This window comes from Phyllopteryx taeniolatus, chromosome 7, assembly GCF_024500385.1.
Source record: "Phyllopteryx taeniolatus isolate TA_2022b chromosome 7, UOR_Ptae_1.2, whole genome shotgun sequence".
Taxonomy (NCBI): Eukaryota; Metazoa; Chordata; class Actinopteri; order Syngnathiformes; family Syngnathidae; genus Phyllopteryx; species Phyllopteryx taeniolatus.
In genome coordinates, this window is record NC_084508.1 from 27,735,777 (window position 1) to 27,758,085 (window position 22,309).

The following is a 22,309-nucleotide window of genomic DNA, read 5'->3' on the forward strand; positions in this document are numbered from 1 at the left end:
TAGCTGGAATGTAAGAGAGTGAAAGATTTCAGGGGGTCTGAATACTTTCTGTACCCACTGTATATATACATACATACATACATACATACACATACATCCATACATACATATATAGTAGTAGTATATATAGTGTAGCAGTGTAATGTCTGACAAAGTCCTCCAAAATGTTGTTGGTTCTATTTAATTTTCTTAATGTAATACACTGTGTTCCAAATTATTAAGTATACATTATGCTGTTTTTATGAAATTTCTCAAATATGCAATGCAATTCACAGAATAACATTTTTGTTTAATCATAGGGATTTTTTCTTTAACAATACCACCACGATGACAATTGTAATTGTAAAATTACTCAGAAACACGTTTCAAATTATGCACAACAGGGTTAATAATAAAAATAAATACGTTCTATAAAGAATTGTCATATTTGTCATTACAGAGATCATTGAAAAGAGAAGGTATTTTGACCCCTAACATTTTTGTTGATCATGTTAAATGTTAGCAGAAGAGCCTCTTCTCTGTCTGATACCACCTCGATAACTCTCTCGTCAATTAAGAGTTTAGTTCATGACAACAATTGCCCCCAAGAGTTGCTGTTTGTGGCTACACTGCCGCACACTCCACGATTTTCCTTTTCATAATGGTCCATAGGTTCTCAATAGCAACTTCAAATACAATGCAGTTGCCTAAGAAACTTGACTGAATCCGCCTGGCTCTGTACAAACTGGTTTGCTCTCTGACGCACATTTTATCAGTACTGTATGATGATTTTCTTGAAACGTGTGATTTCATTTTTTACTCAAATGATTAGAGTATTCCAGGTTTTTCATTAGCAGTAAAAGCCTTTTTAACCAATATGCATAAAAACAAACTCGCTTAAGAACACAAAACAACTTAAGTAATGTTCAATTAATTCGGCTTATCTGTGAAATTATGAAACTTGTCTGGGACTGAGTGATCTAGCCAAACGGTAGAAACAACATGCGAACCCCCATCCGAAAAAAAAAATTAAAGGAAATCCGATGCTTACTTGACTTAAATCCTCTATGCGTAATAATTTGGAACAGAGTGTATTTTAAACCCAGGGCTGTCTCTGTCTCATGTCCTCTACCTAATTTTGCCCAGTGGATTCTTGGCTCTGGACAGAGGTTGAAGAGCGATGAAGTCATCACCTATTGCCACACAGTTGGAATACATCTACACCAGGAAAGGAGTGAAAGCATACAGAGAGGTTAGACACTGAGAAAACTACACACACAAGGACAATACTAGACACGTTAGAGCGCAGACAGACAAGATTGGAGAAAATATTTTTTTCCTCAGACAAAAAGGTAGGAAATTTGTTCCCTACAGAAAGATGACCATGCACATTTTGACAACTGTGTGTTTGTGCTTCATATCAAAACCTGTTCATGCTGTTTGAATGAACCACCTATTGCCGTGCTTTTGTCGTAAGAAAAAGGGTTTACTTATAGCTTAAATGCAGTATATGGAACTCGGTAAACAATTTTCAATCTGAGAGTATTTTCCTTAGCTTTCTTTTACAGATTATTTTTCCTCCAGCTCTAGTCATATTTTGAGACACGTAATGTCTGCATTATTAATAAATTCATTATTACATAGTCAGGAAAAGTTAATTAAAGCAGTGTCTGTGTCTAGACACACACACATATAGATAGACAGACAGACAGACACACGGGCAAAAAAGTATTTAGTCAGCCACTAATTGTGCATGTTCTCCCACTTAAAAACATGAGAGGGGCCTGTAATTTTCATCATAGGTATACCTAATCTGTGAGAGAAAATGAGAAAAAAAAATGATTCCAGAAAATCACATTGTCAGATTTTAAAATTATGGTGGAAAATAAGTATTTGGTCAATAACAAAAGTTTATCTCAATACTTCTTATGTATAATCTTTGTTGGTAATGACAGAGGTCAAACGTTTTCTTTAAGTCTTCACAGGTGTTTCACACACTGTTGCTGCTATTTTGGCCCATTTCTCAATGCAGATCTCCTCTACAGCAGTGATGTTATGGGGCTGTCGCTGGGCAACACAGACTTCAAACTCTCTCCAAAGATTTTCTATGCGGTTGGGAACTGGAGACTGGCTCGGTCACTCCAGAACCTTGAAATGGTTCTTACGAAGCCACTCCTTCGTTGCCCGGCCGGTGTTTTTGGGATGATTGTCATGCTGAAAGACCCAGCCACGTTTCATCTTCAATGCCCTTGCTGATTGGAAGGAGGTTTTCACTCAAAATCTCCCAATACATGGCCCCATTCATTCTTTCCTTTACACGGATCAGTCATCCTGGTCCATTTGCAGAAAAACAGCCCCAAAGCATAATGTTGCCACCCCCATGCTTCACAGTAGGTATGGCGGTCCTTGGATGCAACTCAGCATTCTTTCTCCTCCAAACACAAGTTGAGTTTTTACTAAAAAGATCTATTTTGGTTTCATCTGACCATATGACATTCTCCCAATCCTCTTCTGGATCATCCAAATGCTCTCTAGCAAACGTCAGGTGGGCCTGGACATGTACTGGCGTTAGCAGGGGGACACGTCCTTAGTGACTTTGGTCCCAGGACTTTGCAGGTCATTCACTAGGTCCTCCCATGTGGTTCTGGGCTTTTTGCTCACCGTTCTTGTGATCATTTTGACCCCACGGGTGAGATGTTGCGTGGAGCCCCAGATCGAGGGAGATGATCAGTGTTCTTGTATGTGTTCTATTTTCTAATAATTCTCCCACAGTTGATTTCGTCACACCAAGCTGCTTACCTATTGCAGATTCAGTCTTCCCAGCCTGGTGCAGGTCTACAATTTTGCTTCTGGTGACCTTTGACAGGTCTTTGGTCTTGGCCATAGTGGAGTTTGGAGTGTGACTGTTTGAGGTTGTGGACAGGTGTCTTTTATACTGATAACGAGTTCAAACAGGTGCCATTAATACAGGTAACGAGTGGAGAACAGAGGAGCCTCTTAAAGAAGAGGTTACAGGTCTGTGAGAGCCAGAAATCTTGCTTGTTTGTAGGTGACCAAATACTTATTTGCTAATAAATTCTTTAAAAATCAGACAATGTGATTTTCTGGATTTTTTCCCCCTAATTTTGTCTCTCATAGGTGAGGTATACCTATGATGTAAGTTACAGGCCTCTCATCTTTTTAAGTGGGAGAACAATTGGTGGCTGACTAAATACTCTTTTGCCCCACTGTATATGTGTATGTATATATGTAGAGAGGTACAGTATACAGTTAATTGGTCAAGCAGTCAATGTCCAATTCCAAATTATTATTGTCCCCAACTCCTTTGCCACCCATTCTACCTGACTTTTCTGTGTGCTGGTGGGCTGCAGATGTCGGTAGAACACCTTCTTCAGAACATCCGGAAAGAGGCACGTTATGACAATGATGATGATAGCGAACCAGGCAGAGCCACTGGACAGCAGTTGGACAAACACAAAATACATATCCTGGGTGTGCAGGAATGGCCTGTAAAAGAAACAATTTAATACTTTAAAAGAATGATTATCATAACGTGTGTAGGGGAACAATGTGAAGAATAGAAATGTCAAGGCTCGAAATAATTTTTTTGCTTTGAGGAGCAGTTTTGCTAATCCTTTCTTCATTTGAGGAGAAACTTTCTAATTTTGAGGAGCAATTTTTGGAAGGTTAATTGCACAGGGACCCAAAGCAAGGGTTTTGTGAAACAACAAAAATACATGTTGCGGCATGGTGCACGACTGGTGGGCACGGTGCACGACTGGTTAGCACGTCTGCCTCACAGTTCTGAGGACCCGGGTTCAGATCCTGTCTCGCCTGTGTGGAGTTTGCATGTTCAGCCCGCACCTGCGTGGGTTTTCTCCAGGTACTCTGGTTTCCGCCCGTCATCCCCAAAAAACATGGTAGGTTAATTGAAGACTAAATTGCCCGTAGATGTGAATGGAAGTGTGAATGGTTGTTTGTTTATATGTGCCCTGTGATTGGCTGGCGACCAGTTCAGGGTGTACCCTGCCTCCTACCAACAGTCATCTGAGATAAACTCCAGCATGCCCGCGACCCTAGTGAGGATAAGCGGTACGGAAGATGAATGAATGGATAAAAATAAAACAATTTAATGGGGGAATTGAATGTAAGACTGCAGTTATGAAATATTTCAAGGTTCAAGGTACTTTTATTGTCAATTCCTCCATATTCGTAACACAGAGGATTGAAATGACGGTACTCAAGGGCCCGCAGTCAGTACAATAACATCAATATAAAAGCTAAATAAACTATAGTATATACAGTATGAAAAGTATTAATTGAATGTGCAAATATCAAAGGTCAGGTGACGTATGCAACATCGTAAAGGTCAGAGACCAAGGCAAATACATTTATAAATTAGATGACAAAACCTCTGCTAAAGTGGCTGCTGCGATCCTGAGGGTAGGTGTGTGTGTGTGTGTGTCCGTGCATCTACATGTTTGCGGGGCGTCAGAGTTCAGGTGGGCAGAGGACAAAAGCGGTAGAGGGGGCAGAGAGTTCAGAATCCTGAGAGCCTGATGAATAAAACTGTCTTTGAGTCGGCTAGTCCTGGCCCGCAGACTCCACAGTCTCCTGCCTGATGGGAGCAGACTGAAGAGGCTGTGTGACAGTTGGGTGGCATCACCACTATGCTAGTAATTGACTATCCTCAAAAACCCTCTTCTGTTTGGGTACATAACCCATTTTACCTGTTATTCCTGTCTGACCACATTTGCCACGTTTTTCACCTACTTGACTGAAAGTGTTGCTTCTTATGCCTGGATCAGACTATAAGAAATTTGGTCTTTCCCGATTGCACTACGTCAGACTACTGGCATAAAATCTTGCCGTATCTCCGGCAGACAGTGGCAACACTACACGACATGTATTCCGATATCAACGCATCCCATCTTTTACGTTCACTTGACTTTATCTTGTCAAATCAAACACTGTCGGAGAGGCAGAACCAGAAGACGTGACACCGGTCATGCGACTGGATACACTTGTTACAATGACAATCCATAAATCCATTCAAAAAGATAAACTTTCATAGATTCAAGATTCAGGGCCCACAATTTAAACAATTTCAAGTATTTATTTGTTTATTTTTACATCATTTGGGCTTCCAGCTCACAAAACCAGTAATTCAAAAAGTTGTAATATTGTCAAGAAATCAGCTCAAATTTTGCAGGCCATAAATGTTTTAAACTGAGTGTCACACACTAATCATCTACTAAACTCAAAGCACCTGCACAGGTTTCCTCAGGTGTCATTAAATTGCTTCAGTTATGGGGAATATGGGGAAGACTGCAGACTTGACAACTGGCCAGAAGACCATCATTGATATCCTCTATAGGACGGGGAAGCCAAAAAGGTTCATAGTTAAGGAGGCTGGCTGTTCACAGAGTGCTGTGTCCAAGCAAATCAATGGAAAGTCTAGTGGAAGGACAAAATGTGGCAGGAGAAGATGCACAAGCAAAAGATATGACCGTGGGCTTCAGCGGATTATCCAACAGAAAAGATTCAAGAATTCAGCAGTGATCCAGAATGAGTGGAATTAGGCAGGAGTCACAGCTTCAAAAACCACCACATTCAGACACATCTGGGAGATGGGCTACAACTGTCGGGTTCCTCAGGTCAAGCCACTTCCGAATGAGCCTGAGCCAACGTAGAAAGCGTCTCAACTGGGCCAAGGAGAAGAAGGACTTGACTGTTGGCCAGTTGGCCAAGGGTTTGGAGGAAGACGGGTGAAGAACAGAACCCAAGCTGCTAGAGGTCCAAAGTAAAATATCCAGTCAGTCATGATTTGGGGTGTAATGTCTAGTGCAGGTGTTGGTAAACTCTGCTTTCTTAAATCTCAACAGTCTACCAGAGGTTTGAGAGGACTTCATGATTCCTTCTACTGAGGATCTGTATGGGGATGTAAATTTGATCTTCCAGCAGGACCTTTCCTCTGCCCATACCGCCAAAAGTACCAAAACCTGGTTTGATGCCCATGCCATGCCATGCCATTGATTGATTTAATGTGACCCTAATTTCGTTCTTTTTTTTCCTACAAAGACTGAGAAGTAAATGGTGATTTCTTCACAGTATTCAAATTTTTTGAATTCCTGATTTTGTGAGTTTCATGAGCTGGAAGCCCAATTTATGTAAAACTAAACAAATAAATGCTTGAAATTGTGTGCCCTGAATCTATTATCTATGAAAGTTTAACTTTTTAAAAATGAAATTATGGAAATAAATAAAGCTTTCCACGATGTTCTAACCCTAAACCTCGTATGATGCCCATGCCATCACAGTGCTTGACTCGCCAGCCAATTCGCCGGATCTCAACCCCATTGAGAATCGATGGGGTTTTATCAAGAGGAAAATGAGGGGCACCAGACCCAAAAAGAAACAAGAACTGACTGCAAGCATCAAGGAAATCTGGGCTTCCCAGGCAATGCCACAGGATGATTGCCTCAATGCTATGGAGCATTCCCAACCATTTAAGATTAATATATTTAAGCAAATAGTGAAGCTTCTTCCGCGAAGGAAAAAAAATCTCAAAGGTTTATAAATTAATTTCATGCACTAAATGTTGGAAATGTTGTATTCTAATTGTTGTGTTGTGCTCATTGTGAGAACGCTGCCCGTGTGGCTGGCTGTGGTGTTTCCACAGTATGCTTGCTCGAGGCTCTGTAGATTGTTTCAGGTACACATATAATTCACTTTGTTTGATAGTTAGTTTTCAACTTCAACTTGGTAATGGCAATGTACAGATTGACACCTTTTTTTTAAAAAAAAGAATATTTACTAATTATAATCTGCTAAAGTTCTGCTTGTTGTCAAGTGAATGCAGCCTCCTGTTGCCGTACAGCATTCACTTCTCAAGTTTGGGCTCACAAATCAAAGGAAAAACTCGGCCAATCGATGGCTCGTATCTCGAAAAACTTAAGTCGTGTCACTCGTATCTCCAAGCACTACTGTATTGTCCAAGATTACAAAGATTCCCATTAACAAATATAAACTGGATGGACGAGTTGCAGTATAAGATTCTCAGTTGGTGATGAAGTACATTCCATTACAGGAATTTTTCTTACCAGATGATTCCTCCATAGAAGAGAGAGAAGATGAAATAGAAGGCTATTGAGCCCCATGTCACAAAATGGTTCATCCAGGTCCAGAAATGAGTCTCCAATGCAAGCTGTTATTAAAGCACACAATGAAAGAACAGACAACTAGGTGTAAGACATTTATATGGACAGGTTACGAACCAATCCTCTATGACAATATGCATCAATGCTACTGAGGAAAAAAATAATAAAACCTTGGCAAAATAGACACTTTGAAAACCAACTAACATCAGTTGTGGCGCATGCATGCACGCGCAGACATAATAATATTTGAAATTAAAAGCAAACATTTTGTTTTGTTTACCTTTAAAGTGACAGTGATGACCATGACTGTAAAGACCAACGTTCCAAAAGTCCAGTTACCAAACATCTGCGACACAAAATTACATTGGTGGTATGAACAAAAGGAATTCTTTTCATCAACTCTTTAAATCCAGTTTGAAATATTTGCAATTATTTCCTGTTGTCAATAATGCCATTAGAGTTATACACCGGGAATGCCCTTCTTAAACCTTCAACTTGCCATAATTTATAAGAACTTTCTTGCATCTTTTTCTCGTTAAAGACATGCTTACCTAAAAGTTAGTTAACAGCTGTTACATGTTTACACATAAGGCCTGCTGCACACTGCGCGATGCGGTTGAATCCAACTGGACCTGACCATCGCATAAAATAGGTGTTGCCGACGCTCTTTATGACAGTTTGATTTATTTTTATTTATTTATTTCCATAATTTCTTTAACAGGGCACACAATGTAAACAATTTCAAGTATTTATTTGTTTATTTTTACATAATTTGGGTTTCCAGCTCATGAAACCCACAAACTCAGGAATTCAAAAAATTAGAATACTGTCTATACTAAATACTAAAATCACCATTTACTTCTCAGTCTTTGTAGAAGGAAAAAAAAAAAAAGAGCGAAAATAGGGTCAAATTAAATCACTCAATGGCATGGGCATCAAAACAGGTTTTGGTGCTTCTGGTGGTATAGGCAGGGGCAAGGTCCTGCTGGAAGATGAAATCTGCATCTCCATACAGATCCTCAGCAGATGGAATTATAGTCTTCTAAAACATTCTAGTAGACTGTTGCGGTGACCTTGGATTTAAGAAAGTAGAGTTTACCAACACCTGCACTGGAAAATCATGACTGACTTTGGAGATTTCACACTGGACCTCAAGCAGCTTGGGTTCTGTTCTTCACCCGTCTTCCTCCAAACCCTTGGACCTTGATTCCCGAATTAAAGGCACACTTTACTTTCATCGGAAAAGAGGACCTTGGACCACTGGCCAACAGTCCAGTCCGTCTCCTTGGCCCAGGTGAGACGCTTCCTACATTGGGTCAGGCTCAGAAGTGGCTTGACCCAAAGAACTGCTAGATTCTTGAATCTTCTCTGTTTGATAATCCGCTGAAGCCCTTGGTCATCTTTTTTGGTGGTGCGTCTTCTCCTGCCACATTTTGTCCTTCCAATAGACTTTCCATTGATACAGTGGGTGCGGAAAGTATTCAGACCCCGTTAAATTAGTTATATTGCAGCTATTTGCGAAAATCATTTGAGTAAATTTTTTCCCTCATTAATGTAATGTAGGCGGCACGGTGGCCGACTGGTTAGAGCGTCAGCCTCACAGTTCTGAGGTGCGGGGTTCAATCCCCGTCCCCGCCTGTGTGGAGTTTGCATGTTCTCCCCGTGCCTGCGTGGGTTTTCTCCGGGCACTCCGGTTTCCTCCCACATCCCAAAAACATGCATTAATTGGAGACTCTAAATTGCCCGTAGGCATGACTGTGAGTGCGAATGGTTGTTTGTTTCGATGTGCCCTGCGATTGGCTGGCAACCAGTTCAGGGTGTACCCCGCCTCCTGCCCGATGACAGCTGGGATAGGCTCCAGCACGCCCGCGACCCTAGTGAGGAGAAGCGGCTCAGAAAATGGATGGATGGATAATGTAATGTACACACAGCATCCCATATTGACAGAAAAAAACAGAGTTGTTGAAATTATTGCAGATTTATTAAAAAATAAAAAATAAAATATCAAAGCTATAAGTATTCAGACCCTTTGCTGTGACACTCATATTTAACTCGGGTGCTGTCCATTTCTTCTGATCATCCTTGAGAAGGTTTTACACCTTCATTGGAGTCCAGCTGTGTTTGATGACACTGATTGGACTTTATTAGGAAAGCCACACACCTGTCTATACAAGACCTTACAGCTCACAGTGCATGTCAGACAAAATGAGAAATATGAGGTCAAAGGAATTGCTTGAAGAGCTCAGACAGAATTGTGGTAGAGTGAAAAATTTAAGGGGCTCTGAATTCTTTCCGTCCCCACTGTATGCTTGGACACAGCATTCTGTGAACAGCCAGCCTTCTTCGCTACGAACTTTTGTGGCTTCCCCATCCTATGGAGGTTATCAATGATGGTCTTCTGGCCAATTGTCAAGTCTGCAGTCTTCCCCATATTGAACCCAACTGAGACAATTGAACCAATGAGACCTGGGGAAACTTGTGCAGGTGCTTTGAGTTTAGTTGATGATTATTGCGTGACACTCAGTTTAAAACATTTATGGCCTGCAAAATTATGTAAAAATAAACAATACTTGAATTTTTTAAAATTGTGTGCCCTGAATGTATAATCTATGAAAGTTTAACTTTTTGAATAGAATTATGGAAATAAACATTTCCATGATATTCTAGTTTTTTGGAAAGGGTCCGTGTATGGTTTGGTGCGAAGGCCATTCTGCGACTCATCCATCCATCCATTTTCTGAGCCGCTTCTCCCTACGAGGGTCGCGGGTGTGCTGGAGCCTATCCCAGCTGTCATCGGGCAGGAGGCGGGGTATACCCTGAACTAGTTGCCAGCCAATCACAGGGCACATACAAACAAACAACCATTTGCATTCACAGTCACACCTACAGGCAATTTAGAGTCTCCAATTAATGCATGTTTTTGGGATGTGGGAGGAAAACGGAGTGCCCGGAGAAAACCCACGCAGGCACGGGGAGAACATGCAAACTCCACACAGGCGGGGCCAGAGATTGAACCCGGGTCCTCAGAACTGTGAGGTTGACGCTCTAACCAGTCGGCCACCGTATTTCCAGCGTTTATGTGCATTTTGATTGCCTGTAAGCTGCGACAGTGTGCGCCGGCGATTGAAATATTGAATCGCGCCATAACCAGTGGCAGACTGATCGGTCATTCATGAAAATAGTTAGCAAACCCTGCACACTGCGCGGCAGTTCAGTCGGGTCTGGCTGCTCGTTGTGCGGCGGTTTTTAAGGCATCGACTTGTAAAAGTAGTTTCTTTGTGATTTGTTCAGTCCTCAGTCAGTCAAGATTGAATTTCTGCAGTTCTTCCACAAAACAATTACTTTCATTATTAAAATACAAGCGTGACCAACTTGGCAATGATTAACAATTAATTATAGACTGAAGTTATGGAATCAAAAGTATCATTGTCTAAAATCATTTCTGGTGTCTAGAAAGAAACCTTTGTTTAAACAAAAAAAAAAAAAAAAAAAAAAAACAATACTGACAATAGAAAAACTGGTTAGTCCCTAATTGAGTGTAACCCGCCCCGCAGAAACCTTTCAAATGTCGAGCTGATGCTTACCAGCTGCCTGTTAGCTCGCAAGATCTGAAAACATGCACAGCATGAAGGCAAGAGTCAATGAAAGATGGCAAGAGAAGATAAGCGAGAAAAGTCAGCAAAGGTTAGGATGATACAAATTGCAAACATGTGCAAGAGGAAATGGAAAAAAAAAACAAGAGAAAGGTTTTGAAAATCAAACAAATTCAACTCCGGAATGCCATACATGTTGATAATGAAAACTTCTGATTGCGGTAACAAAACATAGAACATATAGAAATGGAGAGTTAAGGGGTAGTGAGTGACTGCAAAAAGGAATGCAGGTAGCAATAACAACAAAATTATAAGTGTCTACAGTATTGCATTTGTTCTAATTTATCATTAAGAGGACAAGCAACACTGGGGATGGTGAGAGTTTAGGTTCTATTTCTGAGGTCTGACAAAAGCACATGAACACAACGACACACACACACACCTGACCGTTGCCCATAAGTGTGGTGTCTTCGCCCATCAGTATGTAGGATCCAAAGAAAAAGACAAAAGCATGACAGAACCCCAAGATAGTCCAATAGAGGAATGTTCGGAAAGATAACAAAGAGTTCCTGCCGATGTCTCTGGAAGAAACAGAGAAACAAATCATTTTAAAATATTCTGGAAAACATTCTATATAGTACAATATGCATTTAAATTGGAAAATTGACATGAGAGTTGGTAGCAACAGAATTTAGTGCCTAACTGGAGGACCAAAAACACTAAAGAATACACTTATTCAACTGGTAAAGAATATAAAAAATATTAGCTGTACCTGGTAAGTAAAACAAGTTCAGCAAGTACTATTTTAAGTACCATTTTATTTTCCCAAGTTAATCATTTCAGTTTATGGCAGATTCAGGCACGGCAGTGCAGTGGTGCCTTGAAGTTGGAATGCCCCAAATGTAATACAATATGAAATGGGACCATTTTTTTTTCATTTTTTTTTTTTTTATAAATATGCCAAAAAGTTTGTCTTTAGACTAAAACATCCAAGACTTTGCAAAAATGAGACTTCTCGCTATCTCTTGAGTCTTAAGACCCCTGAGCAACCAACTGATTTTGGTAGTTTAATTTTTTCTTTTACTTGATGGTTTTTGTTAAATGTTAAACATCGTATGTATAATTAACCCTTCTGTTTTTTTCTTTGGCACACCAAAGACACTCATGGTTTAATTATTGTTGCACAAAATACCAATACCAGTACCGAAGCGAGGTATTTTGACGTCAAAAACAGCACGGTACCAGTGTTTTAAAGTAACGGTATTTAAAACATAACAAAACAAAAAACATACGCAACAGTGCTCCATTTTTGTCTTAAAGGCCAGTACACAAACAGCCAGCCAATGACTGCCTGTCTGCCGACAAGTTAGACAAATAGAGAAATGCCTTTATGTGGAGGGAGGGTTGTGTGTGCCTCAGTGTGTGTGTGTGTGTGTGTGTGTGTGCGTGCGTGCTTGACAGGAGGAGAAAATGGCAAGCTGCCGACCTGCTTCAGAGTGCAGACTCCACTACCTCATGGAGAAACAAGATGCAAGAAGCATCACTTGGAACTATTCGCTACTACTCACTCTTAACGGTGCTCATAGATAGTGTATCTTAGCACACGTTAGCCTGCATGAGCAGACCAACCGGGGAGTTGGAGAAGAGTTTAGACCAAACCACCCAAATGCAAAATCCAAGTGGATCAAAAAGGTCCACTGTTTGAGTGTCGTGGCTCTGGACGCAATGAAAAACAGCAAAAGCAGCCATTGAAGAGGTGCACATGCATTGTTTAGAATAGGCTTTACACAATCAGGATTTTTGGGACCGATCAGCGAGTTTAAAAAAAATGATAACCGATCACTAGATGGAGGAATGTGTCTATTTAAATGACCTGTTCATTTACTGTATATACAACCCCAATTCCAATGAAGTTGGGACGTTGTGTTAAACACAACTAAAAACAGAATACAATGATTTGCAAATCATGTTCAAACTATATTAAATTGAATATACTACAAAGACAAGATATTTAATGTTCAAACTGATAAACTTTATTGTTTTGAGCAAATAATCATTAACTTAGAATTTTATGGCTGCAACACGTCCAAAAAAGCTGGGACAGGTGGCAAAAAAGACTGAGAAAGTTGTTGAAAAATGCTCATCAAATACCTGTTTGGAACATACCACAGGTGAACAGGCTAATTGGGAACAGCTGGGTGCCATGATTGGGTATAAAAGGAGCTTCCCTGAATTGCTCAGTCATTCACAAGCAAAGATGGGGCGAGGTTCACCTCTTTGTGAACAAGTGCGTGAGAAAATAGTCGACAGTTTAAGGACAATGTTCGTTAACAGACAATTGCAAGGAATTAAGGCATTTCATCATCTACGGTCCGTAATATCATCAAAAGGTTCAGAGAATCTGGAGAAATCACTGCATTTAAGCGGCAAGGCCGACAACCAACATTGAATGCCTGTGACCTTCGATCCCTCAGGCGGCACTGCATCAAAAACCGACATCAATGTGTAAAGGATATCACCACATGGGCTCAGGAAGGTCACGGGCAATCAATGTTGGTTTTCGGCCTTGCCGCTTACATGCAGTGATTTCTCCAGATTCTCTGAACCTTTTGATGATATTATGGACCGTATATGATGAAATCCCTAAATTCCTTGCAATTGTACGTTGATGAACATTGTCCTTAAACTGTTCGACTATTTTCTTACGCACTTGTTCACAAAGAGGTGAACCTCGCCCCATCTTTGCTTGTGAATGACTGAGCAATTCAGGGAAGCTCCTTTTAGACCCAATCATGGCACCCACCTGTTCCCAATTAGCCTGTTCGCTTGTGGGATGTTCCAAACAGGTGTTTAATAAGCATTCCTCAACTTTCTCAGTCTTTTTTGCCACCTGTCCCAGCTTTTTACGAACGTGTTGCAGCCATAAAATTCTAAGTTAATGATTATTTGCTAAAAAACAAAAATCGAGTTTATCAGTTTGAACATTAAATATCTTGTCTTTGTAGTGTTTTCAATTAAATATAGGTTGAACATGATTTGCAAATCATTGTATTCTGTTTTTATTTATGTTTAACACAACGTCCCAACTTCATTGGAATTGGGGTTGTAGTCCCGAAGTCAGAATTTTGGTATCGTGTCCAGGGTCAACGTGACATGCTGCATGGCGAGTCATACACATGCAGCATACTTTTTCACATAGGGCCAAGATAGTTCAGAATTTTTTCCCCCACTTAATTAATAAAGTCATTTAGTAACACCATTGTGTATTTATTTACTTGGGTTGTCTTTGTGAGATAAAAAAAAAAAAAAAAAAAAAAATCAGAACCAAAAACATTTTCTTGGCACTGTATATTAGCTATAGATTATTTTTAACATCCCTCACACAGTAAATCTACGTTGTAACACTTTTATACAGTACCTGTATAGGACTGGTTTACTCTGCAGGACGTGTGGATGAACAAGCTGTTCAAACAGACTGTACACCAGGATGGGCAGTGAGGTAAAGCAGATGTTGTACAGTGTCAGATAAACACTGTCATACAGAGTCTAGAACAGAGGGACAGTATCAACATCAAATCAACATTGACATACTATTCATCTTCACATTGGATCTTTAGTAAGTATAGACTATCACACCAGTGTAACTCATTGTAACTCATTCTCAAGTACTTGCTTGTATCAAATAATGGAATTATTAATACATTATACAGTGGTCAACACAAATGAGTACCTCCTCTTTGAAATGTAAGGTTTTATGAATTTCTACGTGAACACGAAACATTTCCAGAATTGTGATGATGATTAGTCTCTCCAAAGGTTGAATTTCACTGCACCAACTGTTTCTGAAGAACACCAGCAACCGAAGAGTTCAACGTGAACACTCATCAACATCCCAAAGCTGAAATCATCAAGGCCATCAATGAAGAACGGCAAGGCTGGAGGGCCAGACAGCATATTTCCTGAGGCGCTCCAGGCATATCCAACAGCATCCATGAAAATGTTTTAGCCCCTACTAAAAAAGATCTGGGAGAGGGAAGAAATCCCAGAAGACTGAAAGAGAGGCCACATGACCAAGAAAGGTGACCTGTCACTGTGTAGAAATTGACAAGGAATAATGCTCCTGTCTGGCTCCACTAAAGTCCTGACCAGAGTCATTCTGGAGACACCTAAGCAAGCAGGGTTCCGCCAGGACAGATCCTGCACAGATCACATCGCCACCTTGCTTATCATCAAGCAGTCGATGGAATGGCATTACCCACTATACAAGTATTTCACCTGCTAAGTCATCCACAATTGGAAGTTATTATCAGACCCGATCATCAAGAGCCAAATAAACAAGGCAAAATGTCTATAACCACTATCTGGAACAGCAAGGCTTTCTCCTGTCATAACAACATCAAGCTATTCAATAGCAACGTCAAAGGAGTCGTCCTATATGGATCTCACATCTGAGACATGAAGAGTGACCACCACCAACAACAACAAACTACAGACATACATCAACAGGTGCCTAAGACACATCCTGAACATCAGATGGACCGAAAGGATAAAGAAATTTATGGGAGCATACAGACCAGAAGCCCATAAACTAGGATGTAATGAGTAAGTGGGCATGGACTGGACACATTTTACGAAAAGCAACAGACAACATCACAAGCCAGGCACTTGACTGAAACCCACCGGGGAAAGGTGGGGAGGCCGAGACAAACAGAGATGAGTCGAGATTTAAGCCAAGAAAACCAGGCAAACAGCTCAAAACCGAATTTGTTGGAGGGATATGGTTGCTGCCCTATTCTCCACATCGGAGTCTAGAGGAACAAGAAGGTTGAATTATTGTGAATTTTCATTTTTAAATCTAAAACTTTGATTAGACATTCACTGGTCTGTATTTTTTTTGCAACATTAAATACATTTCTGTGCAAATTGACAAATGTCATTTGCAATCAATGGCCCACATTGTGGGAGCATGACAGAAAATGATGGTCACAGCTATGGCCAATATTTTCTATACTACAGAAGTCATCCACATATTAGCAGTTCACTATTCAAACTCACCTATTCAATTTTTTTTCTCTGGGCCTAATCCCCAGATATTCACTGGAAAAACTTTCCCTCTGCATATCTTTTTTACACTTTCTGAATGACCCAAGGCGCCAAAAGATGTCGCTACAGTCTTTCTATATAGGAAAGTATTTCAGTAATTGGGCTCAAATGAAAGACAATATCTGTATATTGGGGGGAGATAAGTTTAGCCTGGGTTGTGAGTGAGTTAGAGAAAGTCTTTCGCCAGGTGCATGTACTTCTCAAGCATTTTTTTCAAAATCAATTCCTCATTTACTTTTTAGGGGAATTTTATAATCCATCCATCCATCTTCCATACTGCTTTTCCTCACTAGGGTCGTGGGCGTGCTGGAGCCTATCCCAGCTATCTTGTGTGAGAAGCAGGGTACACCCATAACTGGTCGCCAGCCAATCGCAGGGCACATATAAACAACCATTCACACTCACACCTACAGGCAATTTAGAGTCTTCAGTTAACATACCATGCATGTTTTTGGGATGTGGGAGGAAACCGGAGTACCCAGAGAAAACCTACGCAGGCATGGGGAGAACTCCACACAGGCGAGGCTGGATTTGAACCAGGGTCCTCAGAACTGTGAGGCAGATGTGCTAACCAGTCGACTCTCGTACATGAGTTTGAAATTATCTTCAACAATTTTGGAAAACTGTAGTATATGGTATATGTAAAGTTTAAAATAGAGTATTTCCATTAATAATTTTTTTAGGGGAGCGTCAATTGCTTCCGTTCTTTCATTATTTGTTTCGGGCCTGGTCCCTATCACCAGTGAATAGCAGAGGATTAGCGTTCATAATGAACACTGGGAAACACCAAGAGTAGTTTTTGCATCATACTTGGAAGAGGAGAGGTTGTAAGGTCTTCTGAATAGCAGAGTGGCAGTGTGGACCTTCACAGGAGATTAATTATCATGACATTAATTTGTTTAATTATGTAGAAGACAAGGCAAATTTCTTTATATAGTGCATTTCATTCACAAGGTAACAACTGCTTTATACGATTAAAAGCATTTAAAAACAAAGTAGGGAAAAACAAGACAGCTTACTAAAATTTGCTTTGGTCTCTATGCTCCACTATCTTACCTGTGTCTGCAGCTCTCAGAGCCCTACTCGGTTTATATTTCATTAGCATTTATTTAATGTATGTAGAACCTAAACCTTTTTGTCATACATAGGCCAGTCGCACAACTTTAAAAGTCTATTCTATAGCTGACTGGGATGGGAGCCTGTGTAGTGAATTTTGAATTGGAATGTCCACTGATCTCTTTGTTCTGGTCAGAACCCAAGCTGCAATGTTCCGAATAAGCTATTTAATGCTCTTTTGGGAGAGTCCAGTCCAGACAAAAATGTGTACAGGAAAGGTCTTGGGTCACATGCTACTTCAAGTATGAAGAAAAACATGTTGTGATGGGGCAGTCTGTTCTATTAAATTTCCATTGAAAAGAATAGCTACGTTTTCTAACACTCTGTTGGAGTGTATACTCTTATGTTGAGCAGTGTATGTATGAACGGTCACAACCTTTGAAGGAACCCTGAAATAAATAATGAAATCAGTCTTCAATTTTGTGTCAAAACTGCTTAAGGTAGTTGTGAACTCAGAAGCCACTTAAGGCATTGTGCAGCACTGAAATGACAACTAAACACATGCAACAACAACAACAACAATCAAGAGCAAAAAGACTTACTTGCTGTGAAAACAGGCAGAAGAACTGGTATAAAAACTGGGGCGTGATAAAACACACATTCTACAAAAGAAAAAAGAAACGTGACCTTGCATTCAAGCTACTGAAAATGTAATACAGAATTACATTTACAAAAATTCTAACCACTTTTTTCACTACACTTTAACTCTTTTTTTTGTTTTGTTAAAAAAAAAAAAAAAAACTAAAAATAATGATAAACAGTTCCGCTTTTGAAGCTAGGTTCCTAATAACTCAACATTCATTGAAAAACCTCTTTTCCTAACTGAGATAAAAGCCAAATTTAGAAATGATGAATCTTGTTATGCTATTCATTGGGTGCAGACTCTTTTGTCGAGCATGTTTAGACTGAAACACTTAATTGTTTTAACAGGTATAATTACAGTTCGTATAATTTAATGTTTGGGTAAATAAATGTTTCTCAAAAATCATCAAAATGGATTGATCATGTTTTGGAAAACAGCTCTTCATTTGTTTGGTAAGACTTACCTTATAGAAAAAGTATTGTACAAGTGTGGCTATTCGAATATAGTAGAAGTGACCATGGACCAACAGTAGTTTTGCCAGAAATCTAAATCTGGCAATTGCATAGTCACTGTTTCTCACAGCCTGGCGACCTTCCTTTCCCATAATTCCTACAGCAACAGACACAGGAATTAGGGCAGGGGTTCCAAACTGGGAGAATGCAAGATTAAAAACGTGTGATGGCGGTGTGGTAAAAAATATAGCCATAAATGCCTACAAAAACAGGGGCACATAAAAGTAGATTTTACAAGTCAGGAGAGGAACAGAGAAAGGGTTAGGAATGTGAAGCTACTGAAACGGAGATGCGTGTTGGACTGGGAGATAAAATGAGTATGTAAACATAGATGGGGTTGGGCTTGTATCACCGAAAATGTGTGACATTATAGCATATATTTAAACTTTAGGTAACAATTTCATGCAATGAAGCTACAGCTCATGCAATTACAATATGTGTTTTCATGTCTCAGATGCTGCAAGATAATTGTTGATTTTCAACATACTCAAAGACATCTAATATAACATCTGGAGGTCAAACATTTTGATCATGTGCATCTTAGAGAGACTGGGAAAGGCTGCATTACAGTAGTAAAAAAAAAGGATAATATCCTGCTGTTATAAATTTGCCTCCCAACAGTCCTCCATCCAATTCCTCCATTGTGTTATGCCTGGATAAGACTACAAGACAAATTTGGTCTTTCACGATTGTACTACTGCCATAAAATCTTGCCGCATCTCGGTCAAACAGTGGCCACACTACACGACGATGTATTTCGATACCACTGTATCCCATCTTTTACGATCACTGGGCTTTATCTTGTCAAATCCAACACTGTCGGAGAGGCGGAACTAAATAAATGTGTCACACCACAAGAGGTTTTGTCGTTACTGACAAAATATGTCAGGCCTGATCTGGGAAATTGCCCGCGATAGCTAATCGGGCCAGTATCGGGGTTAAAATCCTGTTGTCTGATCTAGGCATCAGCCGTTAGCCACATCGAGTTATGTTTAGCCAAGCTCTGATGTGTGCGTCATTGTAATTGGTGTACCAGGAAATCGTGCACTGAGAGAAAAAGGTTCCGCGTGAGTTAACAGCTAACTAACAATTAAAATCCTAGATCATTTTACACTTGAGACTATGAGTCCTGGGATGCACATGTCTGGAAACAATGAGTCCCAGCCCTGAAACAATGAGTCTCTGCAACTTATAATCACGGAAAACAGATAGAGTAATCCTCCACTATATCAGGGTTCTTGCTTTGCGGTCCTGCTATATTGCAGATTTTTATATCAGTTGGTACTCTTTTATACTGTTTGTATAATATTTTTGTGTTATCCATTGGTCTTGTTCTCAATATATTATGTGTTTAAATGTGTTTGTAATGTTTTAGGTGTTTTAGGCCTTTCCAACAATTTTAAATGCATTAAATACAACAAAAACATGCCTATGTATTTAAATAGGGTATTTCTATTTCACAAAGAGGTGGTAAGTATTTGCTGGACAGGGGGAGACTATATAAAACCGTAATGTACAGTAACTCAAACTGTCATAATTGTAAACAGATTTAAAAACAGACATGCCGACACCAAACCAAAGGCATGAAAAAGGTGACCAAAAAAACAAAACAAAAAAACAAATTTTTGGGGTGGGTGGGTCAAGGGGGATCCCGGAGCCCTCGCACAGAATATTTTTAATTTAATTTATTTTTAATTAATTTTAATTGAATATAAAATTATTTTTCATTTTAACATAAATTAACCAGTCACTGATGGTGTAGTGGTACACTCGCCTCGCAAAAATGTATAAAAGTAAGAGTAGCAAAAGAGGATGTCCGCTCCAGAGGTGGGTAGAGTAGCCAAACATTGTCCTCAAGTAAGAGTACTGTTACTTGACATTAACGTGACAAGTAAAAAGGAGTCCTACAAAAAATTACTGGAGTAAAAAGTACACATGGAAATTATTACTCAAGTACTGATTAAATAGTGAGTAGCTTCAGATTTTTTTTTTTACCACAGCATGATCAATTTAAAAATAAAATAAAATGTGAATGTGGAAATTCTGATGTTGCTGTGTCAAAACTACAAAAAAAAAAATCTGCACGGTGTTTTCTCAAGATATAAGCGAGCTGAAATATCCACGTTTGAGCAGACAGTGCCAGACAAATACTGCAATATAAGAAAGCTGTTGTTTTTGTTCGTCTATATGTAAAGAGTAATGTGCCGTTGCCTTAATGGTAACGACGACCTTCCCAACATGGCCGCCACGTTCACACGACAATCAGTGGGGCAGGCTTATCTAGTGTGAATACCTATGTCCGGGAGGCCCAATAGAAGTCGTTGTGTGAGGTCATGTAACTTTCTTGTGTCGTTTGATTGGTGAACAAGACTTACTAGCGCTTAAATTGGATTGACAGCGCCCGATGCGGAAGTCTGAGTCAAGCGCATGAAATAGTTGATAAATAAGCAAAAATTGATCAATAAAAGTAGCGAGCGACATGTAGATCATTGTAACGGAGTAAAAGTACCGTTACTTATTAACAGCAGAAGCGGCCTCCCCCAGGAAAATCTCATCGGATCTATACAGTTCACGTAAATGGCCTATTTTGAGATCAAAACAGCAAATTTGGCAAAAAAAAATTTGGCCTAAATGACATACAGCACTCACCCTTTGTTTGTCAAAACTGAAGTACATTAGTTTATGTGGATGTGAAAGGCCCGGTTCAACTGGGTTTGCCTTGGACCACGCCACTGTGCTTAACCAGCGATGGTCAGCCCAGAAACTGTGACAGCATGGTAGATCACTTGCTTGTGCTTTTAAGAAGGTAGCTAGCGAGCTAGCCAGCCCGTGAGCTGCACTACACTTCAAAAGTTCCTTGCTGTTATACGCGTCATTTTGGCGCCGAGCGGCGAGCTGGCTGGCCACTTTGGGTTGCCCAGCCCTAGACAGACTCCCCCGAGGCTGCAGGCTTCTCTTTATCGATCGATTCCAAGGCTCGTGTCTGCTCTGGTCCTCGCATGTGAAAGCCGGTGAGCCTGTCCGCCCAGCCTGCAGCGAGCGGCGCTGCCTCCCTCTCAAGAGAACTCAAGAGAGGGGAATGGCATACCATGCAATTAGAAACCGTATGGTAGATGTTACAGCGCATGTACACTTAGACTGTACCTGCTGCGCTCGCTCGCATGTGAGCGTTTTTTTTTTTTTTTTCGCTGCTTTTGTGAGCGGCGCGCCGGGTGCTACCACAACAATGACAATTTATTGAGTTCGGAAAAAAGTCTCCCTTGTATTTATGGAACGATAACCCACCCTTACTCCGCCTCTGATTGGCTACTGCTAGCACCAAGGCAGGATTCGTACTTTCAGTGGATACCTAGTCGCTGAAGCACTTCAGCAACACACACTCACACATAAGTTTTTTATGTATACTAGATTTATATGGCTCGGAGGCGGTGCACCAGCCGTTCTCTTGCTCACTTAAAACATGGAAATGTATTTTTAGTATGAGTGCAAACCAATGTGCATTTTAATTGGTTAATTACTACAAACTTTGACTCGCTGCAAAACCACTCATTTAAACAGTTCCCGCACACTGAGTGACAGTTCGGTCAGGCTCAGGCCGAGTCGCTCTGTGTGCCGCAGCCTTAATAGAAAGCCCTCTCCTCACTTCAACATAGTTTCTTGGCATCAAAATGGCGTCAAAGCACTACTTGTTATTAGACAGGGCTTTGGCACCATCTTGTGGAATTTCAGAAAGAGGACAAAAAACGCAAATAAGTTAGTTTTTCAGTGAATAGATTGGACTTAGTTTCACAGATTACTATACAGCGTGAATGTGCTGAGAGTGTAATAGGTTTACCTATGCCAACATGGGCTTCTTGAATCATACTGACATCATTGGCGCCATCTCCAATAGCTAAGGTGATTGGTTTCTCTGGAGAGCTTTTTAAAAGACGCACCACCTGGACAAAGCACACCAGTCACACCAAGATATATATTTTGAAGTTCTGCTGACACTACAACATTCACTACAGTAAAAGTATTTTGTATTTAGTATAATATAGAGCATTTTGTGTATAGCATTTTATTCCGTATGCACTGACTGGCCACAACATAATGATCATTTACAATCAATTGAGATCCAATCCTGACTTGTATCAAATATTTGCCATTACAAACACATACAAATACAGTCTTCAATGGTATTAATTTATTATATTAAACAATGTTTGTACTGTACGTTATTTATGGTAGTTGTAGTGTTGACATATAGTCATAGTGAGGTGT

The 22,309-nt window shown here is 40.1% G+C and overlaps 1 protein-coding gene across 1 annotated transcript in view; it reads right to left on the reverse strand.

Moving 5' to 3' along the window:
* Nucleotides 1-22,309, reverse strand: part of atp11b (ATPase phospholipid transporting 11B) — a 103,922-nt gene that overhangs the window by 17,624 nt on the left and 63,989 nt on the right. The window contains exons 22-30 of the mRNA XM_061780254.1: nucleotides 21,882-21,984; nucleotides 17,998-18,143; nucleotides 17,494-17,553; nucleotides 14,151-14,278; nucleotides 11,175-11,313; nucleotides 10,724-10,747; nucleotides 7,420-7,485; nucleotides 7,083-7,186; nucleotides 3,321-3,486 (exon numbers count right to left, since the gene is read on the reverse strand). Of these exons, the coding sequence (XP_061636238.1) occupies nucleotides 3,321-3,486; nucleotides 7,083-7,186; nucleotides 7,420-7,485; nucleotides 10,724-10,747; nucleotides 11,175-11,313; nucleotides 14,151-14,278; nucleotides 17,494-17,553; nucleotides 17,998-18,143; nucleotides 21,882-21,984 (936 nt within the window). The remainder of the gene's footprint in view (nucleotides 1-3,320; nucleotides 3,487-7,082; nucleotides 7,187-7,419; nucleotides 7,486-10,723; nucleotides 10,748-11,174; nucleotides 11,314-14,150; nucleotides 14,279-17,493; nucleotides 17,554-17,997; nucleotides 18,144-21,881; nucleotides 21,985-22,309) is intronic.